This window comes from Alexandromys fortis, unplaced genomic scaffold, assembly GCF_014885135.2.
Source record: "Alexandromys fortis isolate MF-2015 unplaced genomic scaffold, M_Fortis_MF-2015_v1.1 scaffold_207, whole genome shotgun sequence".
Classification (NCBI taxonomy): Eukaryota; Metazoa; Chordata; class Mammalia; order Rodentia; family Cricetidae; genus Alexandromys; species Alexandromys fortis.
The window spans coordinates 1875199-1898632 of NW_026068106.1; the positions used below are offsets into that span (position 1 = coordinate 1875199).

The window sequence follows — 23434 nt, forward strand, 5'->3', positions numbered from 1 at the left end:
TATGCATAACCTCCAGTGTGACCCCCTCTATGCATAACCTCCAGCGTGATCTCCTCTACGCATCCCCTCCAGTGTAATCCCCTACACACTCCCTCTAGTATATCCAGTGTCATTCCAAACCCAAACAAACACTGCAAAACTAAAAGTATACTGAAAACCTATTTTCCACTTTATTGCAGTGAAAGTGTCCCTCAGTTACAAGGGCAAAATTCAGAGGATCAGGGAAGACAGAGAAAAGCTATAAACAATAGGGAAGAAATCATCATAAGAGTATGGCTTCCCAAACTTCAATTTTGAACAAGTGGAGTGAGCTCTGGGTATGCACAAACGGCACGGATGACAAAACATTCTCAAACATTTCTGAGTCTGAAGAGGCAACAGAGGATGGTGGGGAATACATGGGTGCTGGACCCCAATAGCAGAGAACTGAATCCTGGCTCTTCCTCTTTCTACATAGGAACAACTAGCCATTTCTGACCCTCATTCCCATCACCAGAATATGGGGGTGGTGGTTGAAGGAGAAACTTGACGTGTTTTATAGAGTGAAGAAATATAACACAATGCATGGCACACAGGAAGCAAATATTAGCTGTTGTGGGCACCACTACCATGGCATCCTCATCATTCTTGGCACCTGTTAACAAGGCTCCAGAATTTGTTCTTCGCTAGTGTTGATCTTTCTCCAGCTGTATTCCATCAAGAGGAGCAACAGTATTACACGACTTAAGGAGATCTGTTTAATTTTACTGAATGTTTTAACTTCAAAAGACTGTAAATGTGAAGTGCCGTTCCTAATTTGAATAAAGAGAAGGAGGGATGAAAACCATTAAATAGAATGGGTACTGACTCGGGAAGAGTTTAAAGGCTTTATCCAAGCTGTGATATTGTGCACATGTTTTCTCTGAGATTGTGATTTCCAATTTTGTATTTGAAATATGAGGGTGGCTAATCATTTTTGTTTATAAGGGAAGCCCCATTGTTGATCTTTCCCAGACTGTAGGAAGTGGTTCTCAGAAACAGTGTTCGGGTCACTGGGTGTCAAACTATTCTGGTAAATGCTATATGATATAAGTAAGCCTGCTATAAACAGAGACATCTAAGAGAGAAACAGACATTTTTTTTAAAGAAAGTGACTCCTGAAAAGAGAAAAATAAGACAGTTATGCAGATATACAGGAGGTGTATAAGTTGTGCCTGGTGAATGTTGTCCTGTCCAGAGTCCTAGAAAAGAGGGGAGGGAGTATTCCCCACTCTTCCCTTAAGCAAGCCTAAGGCATTTTTGAAGTTTTGGAAGGGAAAGTAAGTAGCTATGTGTTCTAAGAGGAGAAGTATGCCAGTGCCTTCCAGGGCTGGCTTCCTAAGAGAGCTGTTGTGTTTGGTTCTTTCTCCGTGTTTCCATTCTTGCTTCCATGACTGTTGGATCTATCTCTTCTCTTAGGATTGGCTGTGAGCTTTCCTGAGCCCTGAACTTGACCTCATGCCCCCAAATATTGTTGTCTTCTGACTTAGCTGCAGGAAGCACTTACCTGCCGGTGAGTGCCAAGGCGACTTGAGTCATAGTACACACTCCTACCTGATTTTAGCATCACTAAGAAGCTATGGAACTTATTTTTTCCCTCACAACACATGGTATTTGGAAGGTACTTATGGAAAAAGAGGAAAATCCTATGTTTGAGCCTTCTCCTACCTCCAGTAATATTCACTCATGGGCAGCTGCTAATATTTTTAGAATAACTTAATCAAGACTGACAGATATGTCTGCATTAATCATAGTCCTGAGAGCTGGCTCATTAAGCCTTCTTAATTAATGTAGAGAACAATAACAATTATGGGTCTGACTCAGAACAGTGTGTACCATATTTGTGTGGAGGCATTTGCAATGTCTTGGGCCTGCCTGAGCGTGCGAGCGTGCACACACATACACAAACACATACACACAAAAAAAAAATTTTCAGAAGGATCTGGGAATGAGTGTTCTGTTTACCCATGAGATAAATTTTAAAAAACAGTATTTACATAAGTACATAACTTCTTGTGGACTTTAAAAATAACACAGCTTGTACTTGGGAACAGGTGTTCCTCACAACTAAGAAGAGAAACTCTCATGGGAAAGACCCCTGGGGTCACAATAGTAACTGGAAGAAATCAGACAAAACTTTGCAAGCGACATTATCATGCATATCCATGATTTTGGTAGCATAATGTGTTTCTTTCAAAGGCTACTGACATTTAAAGTATTTTAGAAAGATACAAGTATCCCATTAATTTCAATAGTTTTAGGGAATAGTGTTGCGCATGGCAAGGTTACATTTTAAAACTGCAACGGTGTAAAAGTGGATTTTGAATATTAAGCAAATAATACAGAGGGCATGAAAGTATGAGGAAAGGACTGGGTGTGATGGCTCACGCCTGTGATCCTAGGTCTCAGGAGGCTGTGGCAGCTGAGCCATCAACAAAAAGAGGATTGAATGGGGCAAAAGTCTAAGGATAGGTGTCATGTAGCTGAACCTAGCATCAGCTAAAACATACACGGTTTTCTTCTTGCAAATAGAAGAAATGGTTTACCTGGGTAAGGATCCAACCTTAAATTCTAAAAAGACAGTGGGTGGGATAATAAAAAAAAAAAAAAACAGAAAAGAAAAAAGCACAGAACCTAGGGTCGGATCAGCTCTGTTGGAATAAAGGTCACCTCATTTGTGTCCTGTGTCAATCACGGTTTTCCACTTAGCATGACTAAGAATCATCTTCCTAAGCCTATAACTTCGAAAAGATTTATAATAACTCATCTACGTTTCTCTCTCCCTTCCTTTCTTCCCAGCTCTTTCCCCTCCCCCAACTCACCCACTTCTTCCTTCATTCTCTCTGCTCCCCCTCTTGATCTTTTTTTTCTTTTGGAACAGGGACTTCTATAACCAGGAAGCAAAGAATTCCTTTGCTCATCGCAAGCTTCTTCCCACCATCTAGATTTTTTTAAACTATAACGGTTAGTATATTTCCAAGTCAATCGGCTACATTACTGGTAAAGTCCTTAGGGATCTTTGGAGAATGAGTTTTCTATAAGAATGTAAATTAATTTATTAACTAGAATGCTATAGATTGCCTTAGAGGCCTTCGGCATGGGGAGGGCAACCGCTTTGTGGAAGATTATGATTCCGCCCTTCCTTCCTACAGATGCTCCCGAGAGCTCTGGAGAGCAGTTCAATCCTGTCTTCTTATATCCTCACAGGATTCCGTCTCCAGGAAGCACAAGGCATCTTTAGGCACACAGAAACATGGAGGAGTCCAAATGGTGGCCAGTGTCCTGACTGCTTTGAGAACAGGAGAGCTAAAAGGCTGTCATGGTCATGAATCTAGCCTCAAACTCAAGAAAACATCGTTATTTTCAGGATCTTATAAGTTAGCAACAAGATTTCTAGTGCATCTGTGTTGAGTGCCTTGACTTTCTCCAAAGAAACTTGGCACACAGAACAAAAATTCATCTGCCTTTCCAGCCACTTCGTGCTTGATTGCAGAGACTGCAACCCCAGAGCCTCAACACATAGCAGCTTTTATCTTGGTGAAGGGAACATTTGAACACATGCATTAGCTAGTCTGCCAAGTTCTGTTTTGGTTTTGTTTTCTGGCCGGTCAGAAGGTGGTAGCATAGGAGCCTCTGAGCCTTGCAGGTGGACCTTCAGCTGCTGCCGCACACAATGTCCCAGCACAGTAACGGTCTCTGCTCTGCTGGGGGGGGGGGGCCTGTGTGAATTCAGGAGGGCTACTGTGAATGGAAACGCATCTGATATGAATTCATCACAGGCTGCTGGTCGGTCGGGTGAGGGGTGAGGGGAAGCAAAGGGTGGGGGCTCTGAGTATTTAATGCACCCTGCCACAACCCAACAGTTTGCCCTAAAGAGCCTTTTACCAATATAAAAGGACAGGGTCAAAAGTAAGTTGACCCTTGACAGAATGTACAATTATTAGAAGAGTCTGCGGAGGAGCAGCTGCTGGAACCCCACTGGCTCCACATCGGGCTTCCAAGAGTCAGAATATGAATAATCCAGTCAAGGTTGTTTTCTCCACTCCTCTCACCCCCTCGCCACCTCCTGCCGGCCTTCACCTCCTGGTTTGGGCAAGTCCTATTATATTGCTACAGGAAGAAGCATAGCCCTCCCTAGCAGCTGCAATAATTGTGTTCCTATTGTGATGAAGACCTCCTCCCGGCCACCCCCCTACAAGTGGCCATTGTGAGTGGGGAGTCAGTGATTACACGCTTGGCCTGATGCGTTGGGGGACCCAGCTGCCTAAGTGCTGACACACGAGCATGAGGAAGGCCGGAGGGGGGGGTCGGTATTGGTGGGGACGAGAAGTGGGGGAAACACAGTCTGTGAGATGGTCTGACATAGGAGACCTTCTGCATAAGTCAAGCCCAGAACAAATGAGGCTTTATCAGGCCGCAGTGATGAGGGGTCTCATCTCCCTTTGAAGTGGGGCAGAGCATGGGGCCTAGCAGCTTTCCCTCCTTTGGACCAAGCAAACATCCTTCTTTTGATATGCTACATGCTCATTATCTCTGCCCCATTTAATGATTTTTGATTGAAGGGTGGCGGCTGGGATGCTGAGAGGATCCTTAGAGAGGCTCCACAGAGCCAAGTCCATAAGAAAGACTTTCCTTGTGTCTGGGCCTAAATTTGGGATTTCTTAACAGTATGCGCTTGTTCTTAGAGGCAGATAAGGGCTGAGCGTGAAATTCTTAATTAAGCAATAAATAGAGAGCGGGGTGTCAGCAGATGTAGCCAGTAGCCATGGCAACGAGAATCACATGGGCAAGAGAGATGAGACTAGATGGAGGCCTCAGGCCTGGGCCTGACTGACAGCTGAAGAATCCTACAAAGCTTGTAAACCAGATTAATTAGCTGACTAATTATTTCATAGCGTTAATGTAACTAAAAAATAAAAATAGTTCACCATGAACTGAAACATTCCGGAGGGGTGGGGGAAGACCGCAGCAATGAAGTAGTAAGAAAGTAGCTTGGGAAGACAGAGCCGTCAGTCAAACCGTGTGAGCAGAGAAGCGGGCTGGCTGAGTTGCACTCCTGCCTGGCAAACAGGAGAGAATGCTTGTTTTACAGTTATGTGTATTCCTGAGCATAACTCGGAAGTTAGAGCTGTGGACTGCCATTCCTTACAGCTCACAGCATCAAATATTGTTTCCTCTGGGTCATAACCCGGGCTTCCGCAGCACGACTCTACTGTGTCCTCCTTAGTCAGCAGCTCCCTGCACAATATTTTCAGTGGCTTCGGAAAGGCCACCTGAACCATTCTCCCCCAAAGATAGATTTAAGTGAATGAATTGAAATCCTGTTCACAGCATCATACCAGGTATGTCGTAAGATGGTGGACTTCAAGTAATATAAAATCCAGTTTAGAAAATAGCAAACAGGCTGGGAGATGTCTCTGTTGGTAAAGTATTTGACTTGCAAGCATAGGACCCTAAATTTGATATTCAGAACCCATGTGAAAAGTGCCAAGAACAAGAGGAATATATGTATGTAATCTCAGCACTGGGAGGCAGAAATGGGTAAACTGGATTCCCGAGCCTCACTGGCCAACTGAAGTTCCTGGCCACGCAGAAACCCTGTCTCGGAAGACAAGGGGGATGGCACCTGAAGAATGGCACCTGCAGTTGGCCTTTGGTCTCCACATACATGCCCACATGTGCACCAGCACACACGCACAGACATGCAAAGAGAAACTATAGTGAGTTCACTGAAATGAAGACACCACATTAATGGAAAGAGAAAGTATTCATGGAGAAAGGTTTTACCAGAGTAGCAGGTTATGCTAAGCAAGCTTTAATGTATTTGAGTGGTTTGTATCACATTTCCAAGAGACAAGTAAATATTCTTAACATCCTTGTAGAAGTGAAGGTATTGAGGCATGGAGCAATTATAACACCATGCCCCAGGTAAAAGAGCCAGCCAGCCACTGATTAAAACCCTAAGTCCCAAGCAGTGGCCGGGAGGTTTCTGGAAACCCAGCACTCCATAAAGATGTTAGCTGAACAAAGACAAAAGTAGCCTCACTGGAAAGGAGAAATGGCAGGGTCACAATATGTGCATGGTTTATTTTTCACTGTCGCTGGGGACCAGTGAGAAGTTTTCTTCTGCACCCTGCCTAGAAGCCCCTTCCCCATCCTTTGTGGTTGGTGATCAATGATTATTTAGTGGGTAGCACACTCTAGTGGATAGATCCAGAGCCAGGAGCTAGAATGCCTGGGTTCTGTCCTTTCTTGTGTGGGCTGAAAGTTAGACAGATACCATAAGTCGTATGTAATGAAGTCAAGAAGGGAGATATAAGAAATGACAAAAAATAACCTTCCCACTATGGGATATGGTAAGATTACAAACAGACAGCGCAGAAGATCATCCACTTAGAAGCAGTTAATATTCAACCCAGATATAAATCCCAGACAAAGAAAGGGCCCTGAACAAAATGTCTCATCTCTAACCAAGAGTCTGTTTGGACTGATACCCACTGGCAAAGGAAAAATCAGTTTTCTCCAATGGAGGGTCACTGGATTTATCAACCACACTCCAAAGCAGACCCCATGCCCAGGAGTAATAGAGTCCACGTTTTTTCTTTGTTTTTGTTTTTGTTTTTTTTTGTATGTGTACTTTATGTTTTATTTTAATTGTTTATTGGATTTTTGTTTGCTTGTTTTTACTTTTGTTATTTTGGGGGCGTGGTTGAGAAAGATGATGAAGTTAAATGGATAGGGAAATGAGGGGTGTCTGGGAGGAGTTGGGGGAGGGGGGGAGAAAATAATCAATGTATATTGTATGAAAAATAATAATAATAAAAGAAGTAGTTAATGAATGAAATCCATCCAGTTGTCAGAAGAGGCTGCCTCAGAAGGAAACAGCAGCTAAGTCAAAGAACAACACAGAAAAACTGATCTAAGGCCGCACCTCTGGAAGGCTAGCAGTGTCCAGACTTCTATATACTTGGCTGGTGATTCACATCCTAGTACACACCTAAGAAATCTTGATTTGCATATTTTATGTAAATTGTTGTAATTCGAATCTTAAAAGGTCACCAAAACTAAACTAGATAGAAGTAGGGTTCTAATTTATCAAATGGGCAACACAAGTATCAAATTGTATTTCCTGTGGGTTTGTTGGAGTACCAGCTATGATAATTTCATCACGATTAATAGGATATTAGGGAAAACACACAAGTCTGTAGGATCCGTGGTGGTCTGTCCACCACATTCACCCAGAAGTTGCAAACTTTACACAGAGGATATACGTAATTACGGTCAAATGTGCACAGTCAACGTAGCTGCATGGGGAGCTAATAGAGGGAAAGAGCACACACCTCAATTCCAGACCAGAAATGGAAACATAAGTGGTTGCAGTCACTCATTTGCCCCATTCACTCAGAGTCTAAAAGAGGTAATATTGACCACACACGCTCCTACTGGGCATCCTCCTCGAGGATCATGAGTCTTTAACTACATTAGACATTCAAGCAACCCTCCATGGCTTCCTTTGACTTTCCAGATCATAGGCCAAGGAAAGACTATGAGAATATTCTGATACAAAAAAATTATTAGTAAAATCTACCTACTGAATGAAATGCCATCTATATGATGACTACCATGTGATTATTTCCTATTAGAAATAAACTAGAAATTGCTAAGTTCCTTGCAAGGAACATGCATTTTAATGCATTTGTTAAATTGTCTTTTTATGCCAGGACAGCACCAACTCTTCCTTCATAGGAATTAAAATTCAGTCGTGGCAAGGCTTTTGTGTAGGTTGGACCCAGTCTTCATATGGTTATGCCCAAGTGGGAAAGACAAGTGACCCAGGGCAACTGCCTACTATTTGCTGTGCTTAGGGCCAAGTCTGGCTTGTGGCAGGGCTGAGATTCGCTGTGTTGATCAGGCTCGGTGAATTTGTCAGAATCTATTAAGAACAATTCATAACAGAGTCATCACTGCAGAAACCCATGATATCAGATCCTCTGACTTCCATACCACCAACAAAACAGCAGTGTAGCCACTAAACCCTAAAAGGTCACAAAACGCAACAGTTAATGAACGTTCAGATTGAGCTAACGACATATTTTCTGTGAAACAGTCACCTACAGGATGACCACCAGTTGACTAGATCATATTACTGAATTGGTGAGACTGATACCAGTGGACACACTAATTCTCACTGACTAGTGAGGACACTGGAATAGAAAAATAAAACCAGATAGATTTCAGGAGGTTAAAACTGGACAGTCCTGAGCCTAACACTGGGAGGCACTGGGAAACACACTTGAGAAGGAACTCCTTCTGCTTGAAGACTGCAAAGACAGAGGGGACCAGGTTCCCTCCTCCACCTTCTAACCCTGACCCTGTTGTAATCTGCTAGTCTGGACTGTCACCTGGGTACCCTGTCCCTTTAAGAGACAAGCTTCACCCACTCCCACTCCCCTGAACACACAAGCCTTCCACTGAAGCTAATGGATCTCCTGCCCTCTCTCTCTCTCTCTCTCTCTCTCTCTCTCTCTCTCTCTCTCTCTCTCTCTCNCTCTCTCTCTCTCTCTCTCTCTCTCTCTCTCTCTCTGTCTCTGCCCTTCTACTGGAGAGGCAGCTTCTGCCTCTCTTCTTCCTCCCCTTTTCCCTTTCCCTTTCCCTTCCCTTCCACAACCCACTAAATAAAGTCTATACCCCAAACTCTCTCTGCATGGTGATGTCTATACCCCAAACTCTCTCTGCATGTCTCCCATGGAGGCCTTGGGTGACCCACTGCTGCCCCTCATGGGACTGGTTGGTCCCCTACCATATCTTTATAAATGCTAACAGGCCCTGGGCAGAAGCAGCCTAGCCTCCAGGCCTCCAAGCCTCCAAAGCAGGAATCTGTAGTTCATGCCATCGAGTCCCCCAACCTCAGCAACTCTCCAAAGTTTCTCTTCTCAAATGCCACATCAATGCTAACTTCCATCAACACTGGCAGATATTCTCTGCTGTTCCCTGAGTCTGCAGCCACTATCAGCTGGCCTGTTGCCTTCATAGGTAAACTTAGTTGGTGGTTGGTTTTCTAAGTTTTCTTTAACGTTTTGATCAGCATACAAAGAAGTGGGGCTTACTGTAACTTTTCTTCATATGCATTGTTAGACTCTGTTCCTATTCAGCCCCGACTCCCGTCCCTCTACTGTCCCTTCCCCTCTGCAGTTCCCACCCCTTCTACTTTCATGACATACATATTCCAAGACACTCTCTCATTCCTACCGCCTGTCCATTTAGATCACGTCCTCTTCCTCATAGCCCTCTTTTCTCTTTCCATGCGCCCCCCTACAAATCTGGATTTCGGACACGAGAGAAAAAATATTTGTCTTCCTGAACTTGGCTTATTAGGCCTAGCATAATGATTTCTAGTTCCACGTATCTTCCTCTGAATGTCATAACTGGATTCTTCTTCACAGATACACAAAATTCTGTTGTGTATATGTATTAATTTTCTTCTTCCGCTCTTCTGCTGATGGAAACCAAGCCTGCGTCCATTTCCTAGCTATTGGGAATGGTGTATCAATAAACACAGGTGAGCAAGAAGCTCTGGGATGCTGACCTAGAATCTTTCCACAGCATATAGTAATTCTGTCTTCAGTTTTTAGACAGGCCTTCATACTGATTTCCACAATGCCTTCACCACTTCACATTGTCGGTGGAAGTAAATAAGGGTTCCTCTTTCCGTACATCCTTGTCAGTGTTCGCTGTTGTTTTCTTGACAATAGTCATTCTGACTGGAGTGCAATGGACTCTCCAAGCAGTGTTTTTTAAATTATGTATACGCATGTGTGTCTGAGTATGGGTTTATGAACATGCGTGTCATGCCTGCAAACTCTAGATCCCCTTGGATCCCCTGGAGCTGGAGCTGAAGCAATTATTTTACTATACAAATAGAATACTCTCTTAATTAATTAATATATTAATTATATATATCAATGTAGTATCACAAACACTTATTGAACATTTAATATAGATTAAACACTTTTATAAAGAATTTTACACACCAACCTTTATTTAACGGCATGTTTAATGAAGGTCCTATTAATATTTTACAAATGATGGGACTAAGATGTAGAGCACGTATGTACCTTTGTATCTATCACTCACTACCTACTGAATCTTGAGACTGAGCTTTAAACCCACGTGATCTAATTTTAGAGCCTACCCATTTGATTACAACATATAGCACAGCTATCCCCTTTATTCTTTAATTTCACAGCACAAAAGCAGAAATTCAAGAGTAAAGAAAGCTTTCTGACTATATGCACTCAAAAAAATACTTCCGCGGTGGGCACGTACCAAGATAGGTGAGCACGTACCGAGATAGGTGAGCTGCCCCGATTGGCTGTTGAAGAACCAGTCACAGCCTCTGTCGCGACTGGGCAAAGGGGGAGACTGAAGTAGTGACTGACCCAGGCGACTTCCACACCTGATGAGGATGTCCGGGTAAGGTGGTAGGTCCCCGTGCAGCAGCAGGAGGTGATTTCCAGGGGCAAAGCTGTCAAATGTTGCTGAGTACTGAAGTGAGAAAGAAAAAACACACTGGTAAGCAAGGAGAGCCCTCCCCTCGAAGGGAGTCATTTGGCATCAAAGCAGGTCAACACCAAGCTGGACATTCTGGGCCAAAATAGGCCTATTTAAATCTATTTCATGGGAAGAAACACAAAATCACAGTCGAACTACAAAATCATCAAATGTGAAGACTGAAAAAAAAAAAAAAAACCACCCGGTTCGTCTTGCTCATAACCACCGCTAACAGAGGAGGAGAGCACGGCCCAGACAGGTGAACTGACTTCTCTCGATCAGTCAAAAAGCTGTGAGAGAAGGAGGCAGGTCGGCAGTTCGTTCCCAGCTTTCCTCACAAGATGGAGAGGCAAGCCGTTGTTAGGAACTCTGCATGCGTAGCAGCCATGGCTGACACTGCCAAGGGTACCTTCCTCACCACGAGGCACTATTTCTGTGATTCATTCAACCCAGAGAGCCTGGTGATGGTTAATCTCAGTGTCCTATTCTAGAGCATACAGTAACGTTCTCAGATCGCAAGGCAGGACAGTGCCGAGCCAGGACACAAACCATCCTGAGCCTTATTTTTAGCTTTGGGGAAAATCCCTTGGATCCACATGGTAAACCCAGTGGAAAGCAAAGAGAGGTAAGGGGACCAATATCCTTCCTCGGAGCTATGGTGAGAAGATCACATAAGCCTTTCCTGTATCCCTAAGATAAACTTTTACAGTTGTGTGGACCAGGTTGCCTGTGGTACAGTGAGACCAAACCGTGTGAAAGGAAAAATAAGCTAAAGGAAACCTGTTGAATTGCTGTTTCCATTTCAAATTTTATTTTATGTCTTATTTATTGTTGTTCTTATCATCTTGAAAAATGTGCCCACTTTCTACCTAGTCATTACCCCTAGCAATTTCATTCTTCTAGCTCTGCCTGGAGAAATGTGAAGACAGAGGTCTTTTGTAAATTCACCTTCAGCCACAAGGTGGCAGTATGAACCATGTGATGGCCTGGTTAAGAAATTTTCTCTGGCTTCAAACCACTGTAATGGATAAGTTAGGTTTTAGCTTATATAAGGGAGAGAGGGGGTGAGGGAGGAGAGAAGAAGGGAAGGTGGGAGTAAGGGGAGAGAAAGGAGAGAAGGAGGGGAGAGAAAAAAGGGAGAGAGGAATGGAGAGAGGGAAGGAGAGAGGGAGGAAGGAAATGATAGGAGATGCTCAAAGGAAACTTTTCATCGAATTACTACATTTCTAGTAGAACAAGGTTTGCATTCGGGTTGGGATTGAAACACTAAAAGCTAACAAGCAGACCAACTGGAAAAATGCTGCTGCTGCAGCTTCCTTCATGAGCACCAGATAATATTTCCAGCCTATTCCTTCACAGAGGTGCAGATAAGAACACCTTAGTGTGGAAAGAACTTACACCAGGGGACAGGATTACCTGTAAAGAGCGCTCCATCCAATCGTTGTTCTGGAACTGCAGTGAGTAAGTCTCCTGATCCAAGAGCAGAGCCATCCAGCCATACGAATTAGACAATGTGTCGCCTACGTACTTGACCGTGATTGTCTTATTTTTGCCGTCAGTCACGATTAGATTCTTAGGAACCTCGAGGGCCTTATCTCTATAGTGAATTAGAAAGAAAAGAATTCGTAAGTAAAAGTTCCCAGTCAGTGCCTGGGAGTTAGCTCAGCAGTTAAGAGTACTTGCTGCTCCTCCGTGGGACCAGATTTGAATCTCAGGATCCACAGGGCTGCTGGCAACTGTATCTAACTCTAGTTCCAGGGGACTCAACTCCCTCTTCTGGAGTCCATGGACACTTCACATAAACTGTGCACAGACATACATGCAGGCGAAGCACACATATAATTAAAATGAATGAATAAATAAGCTCTAAAAAATTAATTCCATGGTAATTTTCCCATTCTATATCAAATGCCTTCCTCTTCCATGGTCTGTATTCTTCCCTGCTGGTGATATCAGGAGGGTTCTACATATGTGTCCACGGTGTTCACAATCTATGCAGATCAGAAGTCTAGGAGACTGCCACCAGAAGCCTTGCATAGATTAGACCTCAGTGGTGGAAGTGGGTAGGCAACATTCGTATCTGAAATCACTAATAAATGTCACCTTAATGTCCACACGGGCTAGAATAAAATACGACTAATTTAACAATTGTCTACAGTAAGAATTCTGCCACGTAGTAAACTTCTTAACAACAGAGAACACATTGTTTTGAGTAATTTGATTTCCTAGATCTTTCATGAGCCCAGAGCCTGCTGGGTCTAAACTACTCAGTACCCTTCTCCTACTGCCCAAGAGAAATGACTTCAGTAGTGTTCCCTGGAATGAAGATCCTAGCATCTCTCCCAGGGCCTGGTCTACTGCATGAACATACTGCCGTAACTGACCCTTGATGCTCCTGGGTTTGGTGACCTCTGTGTTTGCACAGGGTTCTATGCACACTGCTGACTATCTGGCTTCTTATAAAATGGAGACGGGTTGGATAAGGTCTTCCAATAGCAGCCTGCACTATCTTGCTTACTTTTTTTTAATTTTATTTATTTTTTTATTAAAAATTTCTGCCTCCTCCCCGCCTCCCTTTTTCCTCCCCCCACTACCCATGCTCCACTCCCTTCCCTCTCCCTCTCCAGTCTGAAGGGCAGTCAGTGTTCCCTGCCCTGTGGAAAGTCCAAGGTCCTCCCCACTCCATCCAGGTCTAGGAAGGTGAACATCCAAACAGGCTAGGCTCCCACAAAGCCAGAACATGAAGTAGGATCAAAAACCCATTGCCATTGTCCTTGGCTTCTCAGCAGCCCTCATTGTCCACCATATTCAGAGAGTCCGATTTTATCCCCTGCTTTTTCAGTCCCAGTCCAGTGGGCCTTGGTGAGCTCCCAATAGATCAGCTGCACTCTCCGTGGGTGGGTGCACCCCTCGTGGTCCTGACTTCCTTGCTCGTGTTCTCCCTCCTTCTGTTCCTCATTTGGACCTTGGGAGCTCAGTCCAGTGCTCCAATGTGGGTCTCTGTCTCTAGCTTCATGCATCGCCAGATGAAGGTTCTATGGTGATATTCTTGCTAACTTTTATAAAGCGTTGTATACAGAGCTTATTTTACCAAATGAGGAAACTGAATCAGACTGTAGTAGAACAATCCCTAGACCTCCTGACTTGTTCTGGGTAGCCCATCCCAGAAAGTGATTTTGAAGACTTTATTAGAACATAAATATATCTAGTCAAAAGTTCAGACTCTGAAAATAAAAGAAAATGGAAACAAAAAAAATGAGGATGTTTTTAAAGTTCAATAAACATATAGCTGTATTTTTCACCTTTTGTTCAGATTTCATGAGAACTTTTCACCATGGCATTTAGCCACATGCAAATAATGACTCTCTGAAAGGAAGGGGAGATGAGACAGAGAGGCTCAAGACTTCTCACAGTGAGATGGAACCTGAATGCATCTAAGCCCAGATCATAACGCAGTAGTTTATTAATAAAGAGGAAACATTTGTGTAGAGACAGTCCTTACTACATCACCAAACTTGTCATGATCTCCTGAGTTCAAATGAATCCCTGCCTTTGCCTCACAAGTACTTGAGATTAGAGAGATGCACCATTGTAACTAGATAAAAACGGGAATAGTGAATAGTGGGGCAAGGAGGAGACACGGTAAAGGATCTCAAGTTGCAGCTCTCCCTGGGCCACAGAGAGGGACTCTGTGTATGCTGGGTAGTTTCTGTCCCCTTGACACAAGCTAGGGTCGTCTGGAAAGTCAGAACCGGGATTGTAAAAATGCCTCCATAAAACTGGATCATAGGCAAGAAAATGGGGCATTTACTTGGTTAATTATCAATGTGGAGGGCACAGCCCACTATGGGTTAAGTCATCATTGGTTGTGAGTGTCTAAGAAAGCAAAGCGAGCAAGTCGCCGTTTTTAAAGGAATAATACATGGGAGCAAGGCACTCCTCAAAGATCCTCCTCAACGGCTTCTGCTTCCGTTCCTGCTTCCAGGTTCCTGCCAGGATTCCTTTCTTGACAGACAATGATAGGGACCTATAAGCCAAATAAACTCTTGATTCCCAAGATGGTTTTGATCACGATGTTTTAGCAAAGCAATAGGAAGCAGACTAAGATTTTTTTTCAAATAAACAAAAGGAAATAAAAAATGGCTTTGCCAGTTAGAATAAAATGAAAATAGTTAGAAGTAAAATACAAAGGTAAACTGTATACCTCAGCATGTGTGAACTTGGGAATTTATTAACCCTTTAAATTTTGGCTTCTTTTCTTCTGGCATGAAGACAACGCATTCTTGATTCCTTACCATCTGTTTGAAATCCTAAACTGTCACGGGTATAACACGATAACAAAACTGCCTTTTGACATTGAGGCAGAATTGTTACCAACAAAGTACAAATTGAGGACTACACTATCAAATAAAACAGACTAAATTAAAGAAGTTTCATGCTTCAGTATGTTTGAGACTTCTGATGGTGTGTACTGAGTGCCTATGGTCTTCTTGTGGCTATGGGTCAATGACTCGGCATGAAGGGGAAGTTCACTGTGATGCCTTGTCATTTAACACAGGACTATAGGCTTTAATGTTGCAGGCCATTCTCCCGGGTATTTCTTGTGAGATTAAACACATTTGTTTCCCCTACTAATGAAATAAGAGGAATCAAAAAACCCTGTTGCATTTGAATTAGATAACTATTCTGTCCCAGGATTTACCTAGGTGGTATTACCTAGATCACAATAAGCTTAAAGGAAGTACTTTTCCATCTTTATGTTTTAGACACCTAGGATTTACCTCACCGATTTCTACTAGGATTTGTAGTAGAACTAACTATTAGTCAAGTCTTAACTTAAATTCTTAGAACCAGAATGGACACGTACAAAGTTTGCTCCAACTTTGAATCCAAGGTCTAGTCTCCCCCATTGCCTTTCATCCTCTTCCTCTTCCCAATTAATGATACATTCATGTTCCACTCTTAGAATTTTATAGTACATTTTTAATATTATTGTTGTTTGAGACACGGTCTCATCATATAGTCAAGGCTGACCTCAAACTCACTGTTCAGGCCAGCTTTGAATTCTCCAGCTCATCATCACTACAGTTAGAACTGCAGAACTGTAATATTTAGAAAACCCTTTAGAATAATAAACATTTTTCTTCATCTCTTTGCTATGTATCATCCAAACTGTACACCTTCTGGTTGGAGTCACGAGACCTAGGAGTGTACAGCCGAATTTGTGCAACTAATACATTGAAAAATGAAAAAAAAAAGACATCTAAGAAATAAATGTAAAACGAAAGTGATACGAGGAGAAAAAAGTTTCAAGCAAGAAACATGAAGGAGATAGATATATCAATCAGCTCTCGCAAGCACTATGATCCAATTTGAAGTGGGATTCTCCACAGTTCAGAGATCAGGTCTATATGAGCCATCTTCAATAGTGACTCTTTCAGTTTCTATAGGGACAGAAAGACTGAATAATGAACTGCACAGCCTAATCCAGAGGAGACTAAATGAGATGTCAAAACTTCTAATCATTGATCTGCTATGTTAAATTGTCTTTCACGCAATAACATTCAAAAGATACTTGTTCAATGAATAAACAAGTGATGTGATAACTGTGTCTGAATATGCTGACTGGCTACTGTGTGATGTGTCTGCCTAATGAAGGTTCAATACAGAGAATCATACAAGTGTCAGATGAATCCTAAACTTATTAACCAAAGATTAGCAGTTGATTATAACTTAACAGAATTTGTTAAGTCAACTCTAAGCTATATACTATTTACCAAAATGACTCAGACCTTTAAAATGTTGCATTTGGAAACCCTCTTTGTGGCATGAACAATGTGCTTTGAGTAAGTCATGATTTTTTAAAATGCTGAGGTTTTCATATAAACTCTCATCTCTTCTACCCATGTTTTGTCAGTTGAACCACTTTAGAAAACATCTTACTTTTCTTTTTCAAATGTTTGATGACCTATGAATGTCTACGAGCCTTTGCTTCTGAAAGGGTTTCCTACTTCTGCTACCCTGGTACTTCATAACTTGGAGGTGTTCATTACAGACACCACAATGGTCAGATCCTATAGGTAGTCATCTTTTATGAGATTTATATGATGTTGCTGCTGCCCAGGTTATCGTGGGGATTTGAGACTTCTTCATCTTCCAGGATGCAGCAGTGGTTGACCTTGGCATCCATCTAGCCTGTGATGTTCCTCAGGGTCTTGTAGTTCTGGGTTTCACGGCACTGCTTGCTTAGGTCTTAGTGAGTTCTACCAATGTGTAGCAAAATCTGTTGAACAGCTCCATATGCAAGGCACAGTAGGCCTTCACATACCAAGCTGTGTTTTAAAATCTCGTTGAAATCAAAGTAATCTCCAAGGACTAGGCTCTGCCTCTTGGTACCATAAGCATCATCTAAGCTCCATAAGTCATTGAAGCAGCTACAATGAATATGAATAATACCATCATGCCCAATATGCTGGGACAAGTACTTTTCTATTTCCCATTCCTTTTCCTGAGCCAATTATTCACCATTTTGGTCCACTATGATCTTGCTGAGTTGCTGATGTTTGGAGACATCTACCTCCATAGTCAACCCAAAGTTGACAATTATCCAATAAGCATTAAATTCCTCCTCATGGCTCATCTTTATGAACAGCAACCTCTCTTTGAGAGTTTTAATTTCCATCTCTCCTGCAGTCAAATGATACTGGTATCATCAGTGACCATGAAGAGCCTATAATAGTTTCTCTCCAAAGATCAGAACATAGACTAATTACTTTTCTCTTGCTGTGATAAAATACCATAATGACAGCAACTTATGGAAGAAGGAGAAGGAATTTATTTTGGCTTATGCCTCTAGAATGATGAGAATCTATCATGGTAGGAAGGCACGACAACAAGTGTGGAATGAACGGGAATTTAAATGCCTCAATCTTCAATATAAGCATAAAACCAAGAGAGAAGAGAAAGTGTCTGAGGCTATAAATACTCAATTCAACCTCCAGGGATATATTTCTTCCAGCAAGCCTACACCACTTAAACCTCCCCAAAGAGCACCACCAATAGGAGATCAAGTATTCAAATACTTCTTGGTGCCCTAGGAGAAGCGAAGCAATTCTCATTCAAATTATGATAACATATAACCAGCTCATCTCACACCTGACCTAAAATAATGAGGAACAATACAATTTGATCTCCAGAAGGCTATTGGTGTTAACCACTGGATTTACAAAGGTCTGAGCACTCAGCTCTTTGGTAGTCTTGAATATAATCCCTCCCCCCACACACACACCTCTGGCCTGACGCTCCTTTTCCTCCATGCATTCCCAAATTTTGTTCTTCTGCCTTCAATTATCAGTCTCTCGCTTCCTGGAGGAGGTCATACATCCATTAAATTTTTTCATGGTTTCCAAACTCTCAATGTCACCCACCTCCACCTAATACCCCAGCATTACCACAACCAGGTACCCCTGGAGTATCAGGTACCCTAAGAGAAGATATAATAGAGCACTGACATCTAGTCATCTGCTACCCATAGATCCTGCATATTCAGAGATCACATTGCTGGCTAGCCAGACTCAGGTTGGATAACCAAAAGTAACAATTGGTGGAGAAGGAGGTGGAAGATGCAGTAGAGCTTATGTTATTTAAGGATAAAGATCAGAAAACTAGAACTTAAGTTTGGGTCAACAAAACTAATTTAAATAATATACTAAATGAAAAAAATGTTCAAATACTTTGAACATACATGATCTGTATTTCTAATTGTTTTTCTAGTTATCATTTATACCATTTTGTAGTTATTTAAATCTTAATATAGTTCAACACAGTCAGATAGGTTTTTAAGAAATTATTCTTAATTCTTAGGAACAAGAATGTGTCCCAAGGACCCCCTTGTCATTTTGACTAGAGCTAGTTATTTATCAAATTTCTATAATTATCTTTTCTATTAATCAATTAGGCTGCTAATTTCTAGATTCATTTTATAGATGTTATAATTAAGTTCCTTTAAAAAAAATTGAGTACATTTTCCAGTTTCCTAAAGGCTTTTATAAACATGTTTCCTCTTTAAATATTGTCAAAACTCTGATGCCATTATGAAGTTCTACTTGTCTTGTGACCCTTTGGGCCATCCATTGAGTATTCTTCTCTTCTGTCAGCACACAATAACGAGATAATGGCCACTAGGTAAATCAGGGACACACCACTACACACTTGAATCTAAACCAACTTTCTTCTTCCTTCCAAGACAGCTCCTGTAGAGCGCTGAGCCTCCCAAGCCTCTCTCATCCATCTCAACCATTCAGGGTGTGGTTTGCTAGGCAGCCATGAGCAAGCCAACTTTCTGTAGTGTAAATAAAGAAGTAGGTGCCAAGCATGTGTTCATCACAGCTAGTGGCATAGTCATATTGCACATTCTAAAGAGCAAATCAAAATGTAAAAGACCCATTTCCCTGCAGGTAAGATTGACCACTGCCAGGGGCCGAAACGTTGAAATCAGATCAAGTTCTATCCTTCTGGGCCAAATGTCAGCATTGACAGTGGTGGGCTACTCTGAAAGGCACCAAGAGAACATCAAGAGTCAAAGAACACCATGAAGAGAATTTACCAACCATAATTACTACAATCTTTGCTTGCCCTAAATAGCCACCAATTTCCCTGTGCCCTAAATAGCCACCAATCTCCCTCTCTTTACTGTTAATGAAGCAAAGGAGCACAAAAGTATTTCTAATTTGGAGGAGCCAAGGGAGTCTGCATGGGCCATTAGCAGCAGAGAGCTTCATTACTAGGGGAAGAAGTCTCTCCCTGAACTTCGCATGGCTTTATGTGCAAGAAATCAGGAGGCAACCAGTCAATTTTAAATGTTAACCCTTACGTTCCCATGGGCAACAATTCCTGTACACAATCAGAAACACAAAAGGACTCTGAGGCTCCCAGGCTGCATTTTCTTTCTTCATGAACGTGTCCTGCCTAATAGCAAGCTTTGTTAAAGGACTGAATGCTGTGCAACGAAATACGGTTATGTCTAACCCCATTGACATCTATTTTCTCCCATATCTCCCTTACCACTCCCCCCTCTACTACACGTATGTTTTTCTTTTTTTTACTGTGGTTATTGACTCATTGAGTTCAGTCATTTGTGTCCATATGTGCATAGCTATAGAAACATCTTCTGCAGCATGAGAATTTTACCAGCAGCTACATCCTCCAAACAGCGATTCCTTTTAAATATTTTATCTATTTATTTTATATGTATAGATATCTCCTTTTATGTATGTATATGTACAACATCAGTGTCCTGCCCTTGGAGGCAGGAAGAAGGCATTGGATCTTGGGGATTAGCGTAACTTATAATTGTGAGCTGCCATATGTATGCTGAGGATTGAATCCAGGTCCTCTGAAAGCACAGCCAGTGCTCTTAATCACTGAGACATCTCTCTAGCCCCAGGAATGATTCTTTTTAATTAAGTGATATGATTCATTAGAATACTAATGTATTTATTGATAAAACTTCCAAACAAGCATAACAATTTATCATCTTAGTTGCTTAACAGTAATGTAATTCAGTGGCCATATACTGTATAGAACTGCTGGATGTATAGTGCCTACAAAGGATTTGTTAGGTCATCAAACAATACCAGTGGGAACAAGCACTAATTCCTTCATTGTGTTTAGCATTAGTTGGGATTTTCTGAGGGTCCATATCTCTACATATTAAGAAAAACACTGCATTGAACTCTAAATATTATCAAATCTGAACAACTGAGAAAAAACCTCTATAATTATATATTTCCTAAGCCAGATATATAATAGCTGGCCATAATGTTGCCACAAGCAACTTCTAGCTATTTATACTTGCTGCTGCATGCACAGTTTTTATTGCAAAAAACAGAGCAAAATCAAAATTTTGAGCAGCACCAGCAAATCTTGGTGACATGCCTTTTCATGAGCATCCTTCAAAACCATTCTCAGCTCAAAACACCCCCCTACATTAGCCTACCTGCCAACCTCTCACCAGCCACTATACACTGACATTTTACACTATTAATTGTTTTTCCATTGTCTGTGTTTGTGAGAAAGGGGGAAAGGGAGGGAGAGAAAGAATAAGAAAGTGCCGTCAAAACATCGGAGTATTCTGCCTTCTGAGAAAGGCAACAATAAATGTAAAGAAAGGGGAGAGTACAACATCAGTCTTCCACAAACTTTCAAGAACTCTCATGCCATCATATTGCATGGTTGTAGAGAGTCAGAACGTTTTCTATAATCAGCCTCGTGTTTCTGAAGAGTACGGCCCACTAACTTACCTCCATGAATTCAACTACATCTTTCTATCTTTGTGTAAACTTAGCAAAGGTAAAACTTAGTATAGAGGAACCTGAGTGATGGCTCCATAGTTCCTCAAAGGTACCTTGTGCTTTTTGCAACTGATTCCACTCTTTCCATGTTAAGATGCTACCTGTCACTTATTCCATTTTAATCTGTGAGGAATGATGTTCCTTTACCGGCCATGCTACTTGGATGACACTGTATACACTGTGTTCTCTCTTGTCCATGCCTTATGAATCTAGTTAAAAAGCCTTCTTCAAAAAGAATGCATCCTTAGAATGATGCAACTAGAAGGTAGGAAACCATTTAGCAAGGTTATTGAAAAATAATTGTGCCTGTATTAGGTAGGAGGATAGGCTAAGATCTATGTTCTCACCTGGTACTGGGCTTAGCTCACTGATAAACAGCAGCTTATTGGCCTTTCTCGAAACTTCAAGTTCAGCATCTTCAAATAAACCAAATGCAGCTCTGTTCATCATGTAATGATGCAAATGCCACAAATCAAGTCTTTTTATTCTGAAATGTTAGTTGATAAACATTTCACAAAATTCAGTGATTGCATAGTAGTATTATTTGTGTGCCTCAGTTTGGGGTTCATTGTGATTGTTAAATAATGTCCTGTTCTATTTGTGCAACCTCTGTTGCCAAGACAGGATAATAAATCTTAAAATCATCCTGTCTCACAGGGTGCTTCGTTAAAGGACTGAATGATACCATTAGTGATGCTATGCCTATTTATCCCTAGGAAGGAGAGTTAGGTGATTATTAGAAGAAAAGCTAGGCCAAAATTTCCATTTGAACTCTTCTTAACTTTTGCAGTCATGGAGGCAGGGGGTGCCTCATACTTTGAACACTAACACATTAAGAGCAGTTGCATAGGTAAAAACTGAACGCAAGCACGACAGGAGAGAGTATTAAGCAGGATCTAAGAATCAAGGTGATCAACAAGAACATCACCCTTTCCTTTCCTGGAAGGAGCAAGGGAGAATCAGAGGACACAGTGAACCAAATATTCGGTTACAAGTGACTCAGATTCTATCCCCGTCCAGGGGATTTTACTGAATTAGCATAATACCACGTGATTACTGGAAATCATTTCCCTTTCTCCAGATATTTGATGGATACATTTGAGCATGGCTAATTGCTTTACTAGGTGCATTTTCTCATAAATATAAAACCCTATATCACTCTTTTCCATTATAGAATGCCTACGTGTAGTTTTCTGAATAACAGGTGCCACATAGACTTTTTAAAGGTGGGGCTCATTGAGCACTTGTTGTATGTCTGAGAATGACCATGTGAAACAAATTCCATTATGCTCATTTTACCAATGTGAGAAATGAAGCGAGAACAGGTTAAGGGACTTGTTGTAAGGAACGCACACAGGAACCTGAGAAGCTGGGATTCGCAGCTGCTTCTGCATCCTTCAGTTTCTCAAGGCTAATGCTGTATTCAGGCATCTGTCCTCACCACACTTGACGTGTAACCTACAAAGCTCAGTAAGATCAAGTGACCAGCCTACAATTTTCAAACGCTTACTCACCCCCATCCATTCTCTAAATAGAATGCAAAATCAAAGTCTGATGTGTTAATGTCTAAACAAAATGAAGATTGTTGAAGGCTCTAAGTGTCTTGAGACCAACAAGTGAAAACAAATGTGTTTCCCAGTTGACAATTGTGAGGCTTAAATTCTTTTCCGCTCCCTCATTGCATTCTCCCCTCCCACAATAAAATCTCTACATCACCAGGGAAAGAAAGCATTTGCAGAGGTTGCCAACAGATTGGGGGATGGGGGTGGGGTGCAATGAAGAAAAGAATTAGCTGTTAAAATATATACTCTAATTAACTGATAGCCCCAGGATAACAAAACACTATAAGACACCATGAAAGGGCACTAAGGGTTATGTGATTTCTAAAATTTTGGAGATAAGGATTAAAGCTAGCATTTTAATACCTCGATCTTCTGAAGAAAAAGTAAACATCACGGAGATCTCATAAACATGGACATAAACCATGAAAAATAAGAGCATGAGAAGAACATTTGGGGGTGACAATTTTTTTTAATTTATATAAAACTAATTTAAGTCAATGTGTGTTCAGTGTTGTATTAGCACCAAAAGACATACAACAAACAAAACTACCCGGTTACCCTCCTTAACATCTGCAAAGGAAGGCAGCTTATAAAACTGCGCAGGAATTATGAGTATTGATCAGAGGAAGTCTAAAGAGAGAGCACACAACAGGGTTAACAGAGTGCACAAGATGCTAGGGGAAACTCATCAGAGAAAATCACCTCCATGCTGAGCTCATGAAAGCTGAACCTTATGAACAGAAACAGGCAAAGAGGTAAACATGGGACAGAAAGCTGGGGAAATAGGGTGATGCCAAGGCCTTATTCAGGTAGCAGATATAAAGAGCTGGAGTGGTTTTGCCTCAGGAAGCTGTTGAAAGCACATTTTAAGTGAGGGAAAGAAAGGGAAAACCAGGTCTGTTCAGATGAGGGCATCACCAAGTGGCAAGCAAAGAAGGGTCTGTTAGCACA

General features: G+C 41.7%; 1 protein-coding gene across 5 annotated transcripts in view; it reads right to left on the reverse strand.

Annotated features, from left to right (window-relative positions):
• The window catches only part of Pkhd1 (PKHD1 ciliary IPT domain containing fibrocystin/polyductin), a 438845-nt gene that overhangs the window by 173457 nt on the left and 241954 nt on the right, over nucleotides 1-23434 (reverse strand). For all 5 annotated transcript variants that reach the window (XM_050124099.1, XM_050124100.1, XM_050124101.1 and 2 more), the window contains exons 49-50: nucleotides 11986-12166; nucleotides 10365-10563 (exon numbers count right to left, since the gene is read on the reverse strand). In XM_050124099.1, the coding sequence (XP_049980056.1) occupies nucleotides 10365-10563; nucleotides 11986-12166 (380 nt within the window). The remainder of the gene's footprint in view (nucleotides 1-10364; nucleotides 10564-11985; nucleotides 12167-23434) is intronic.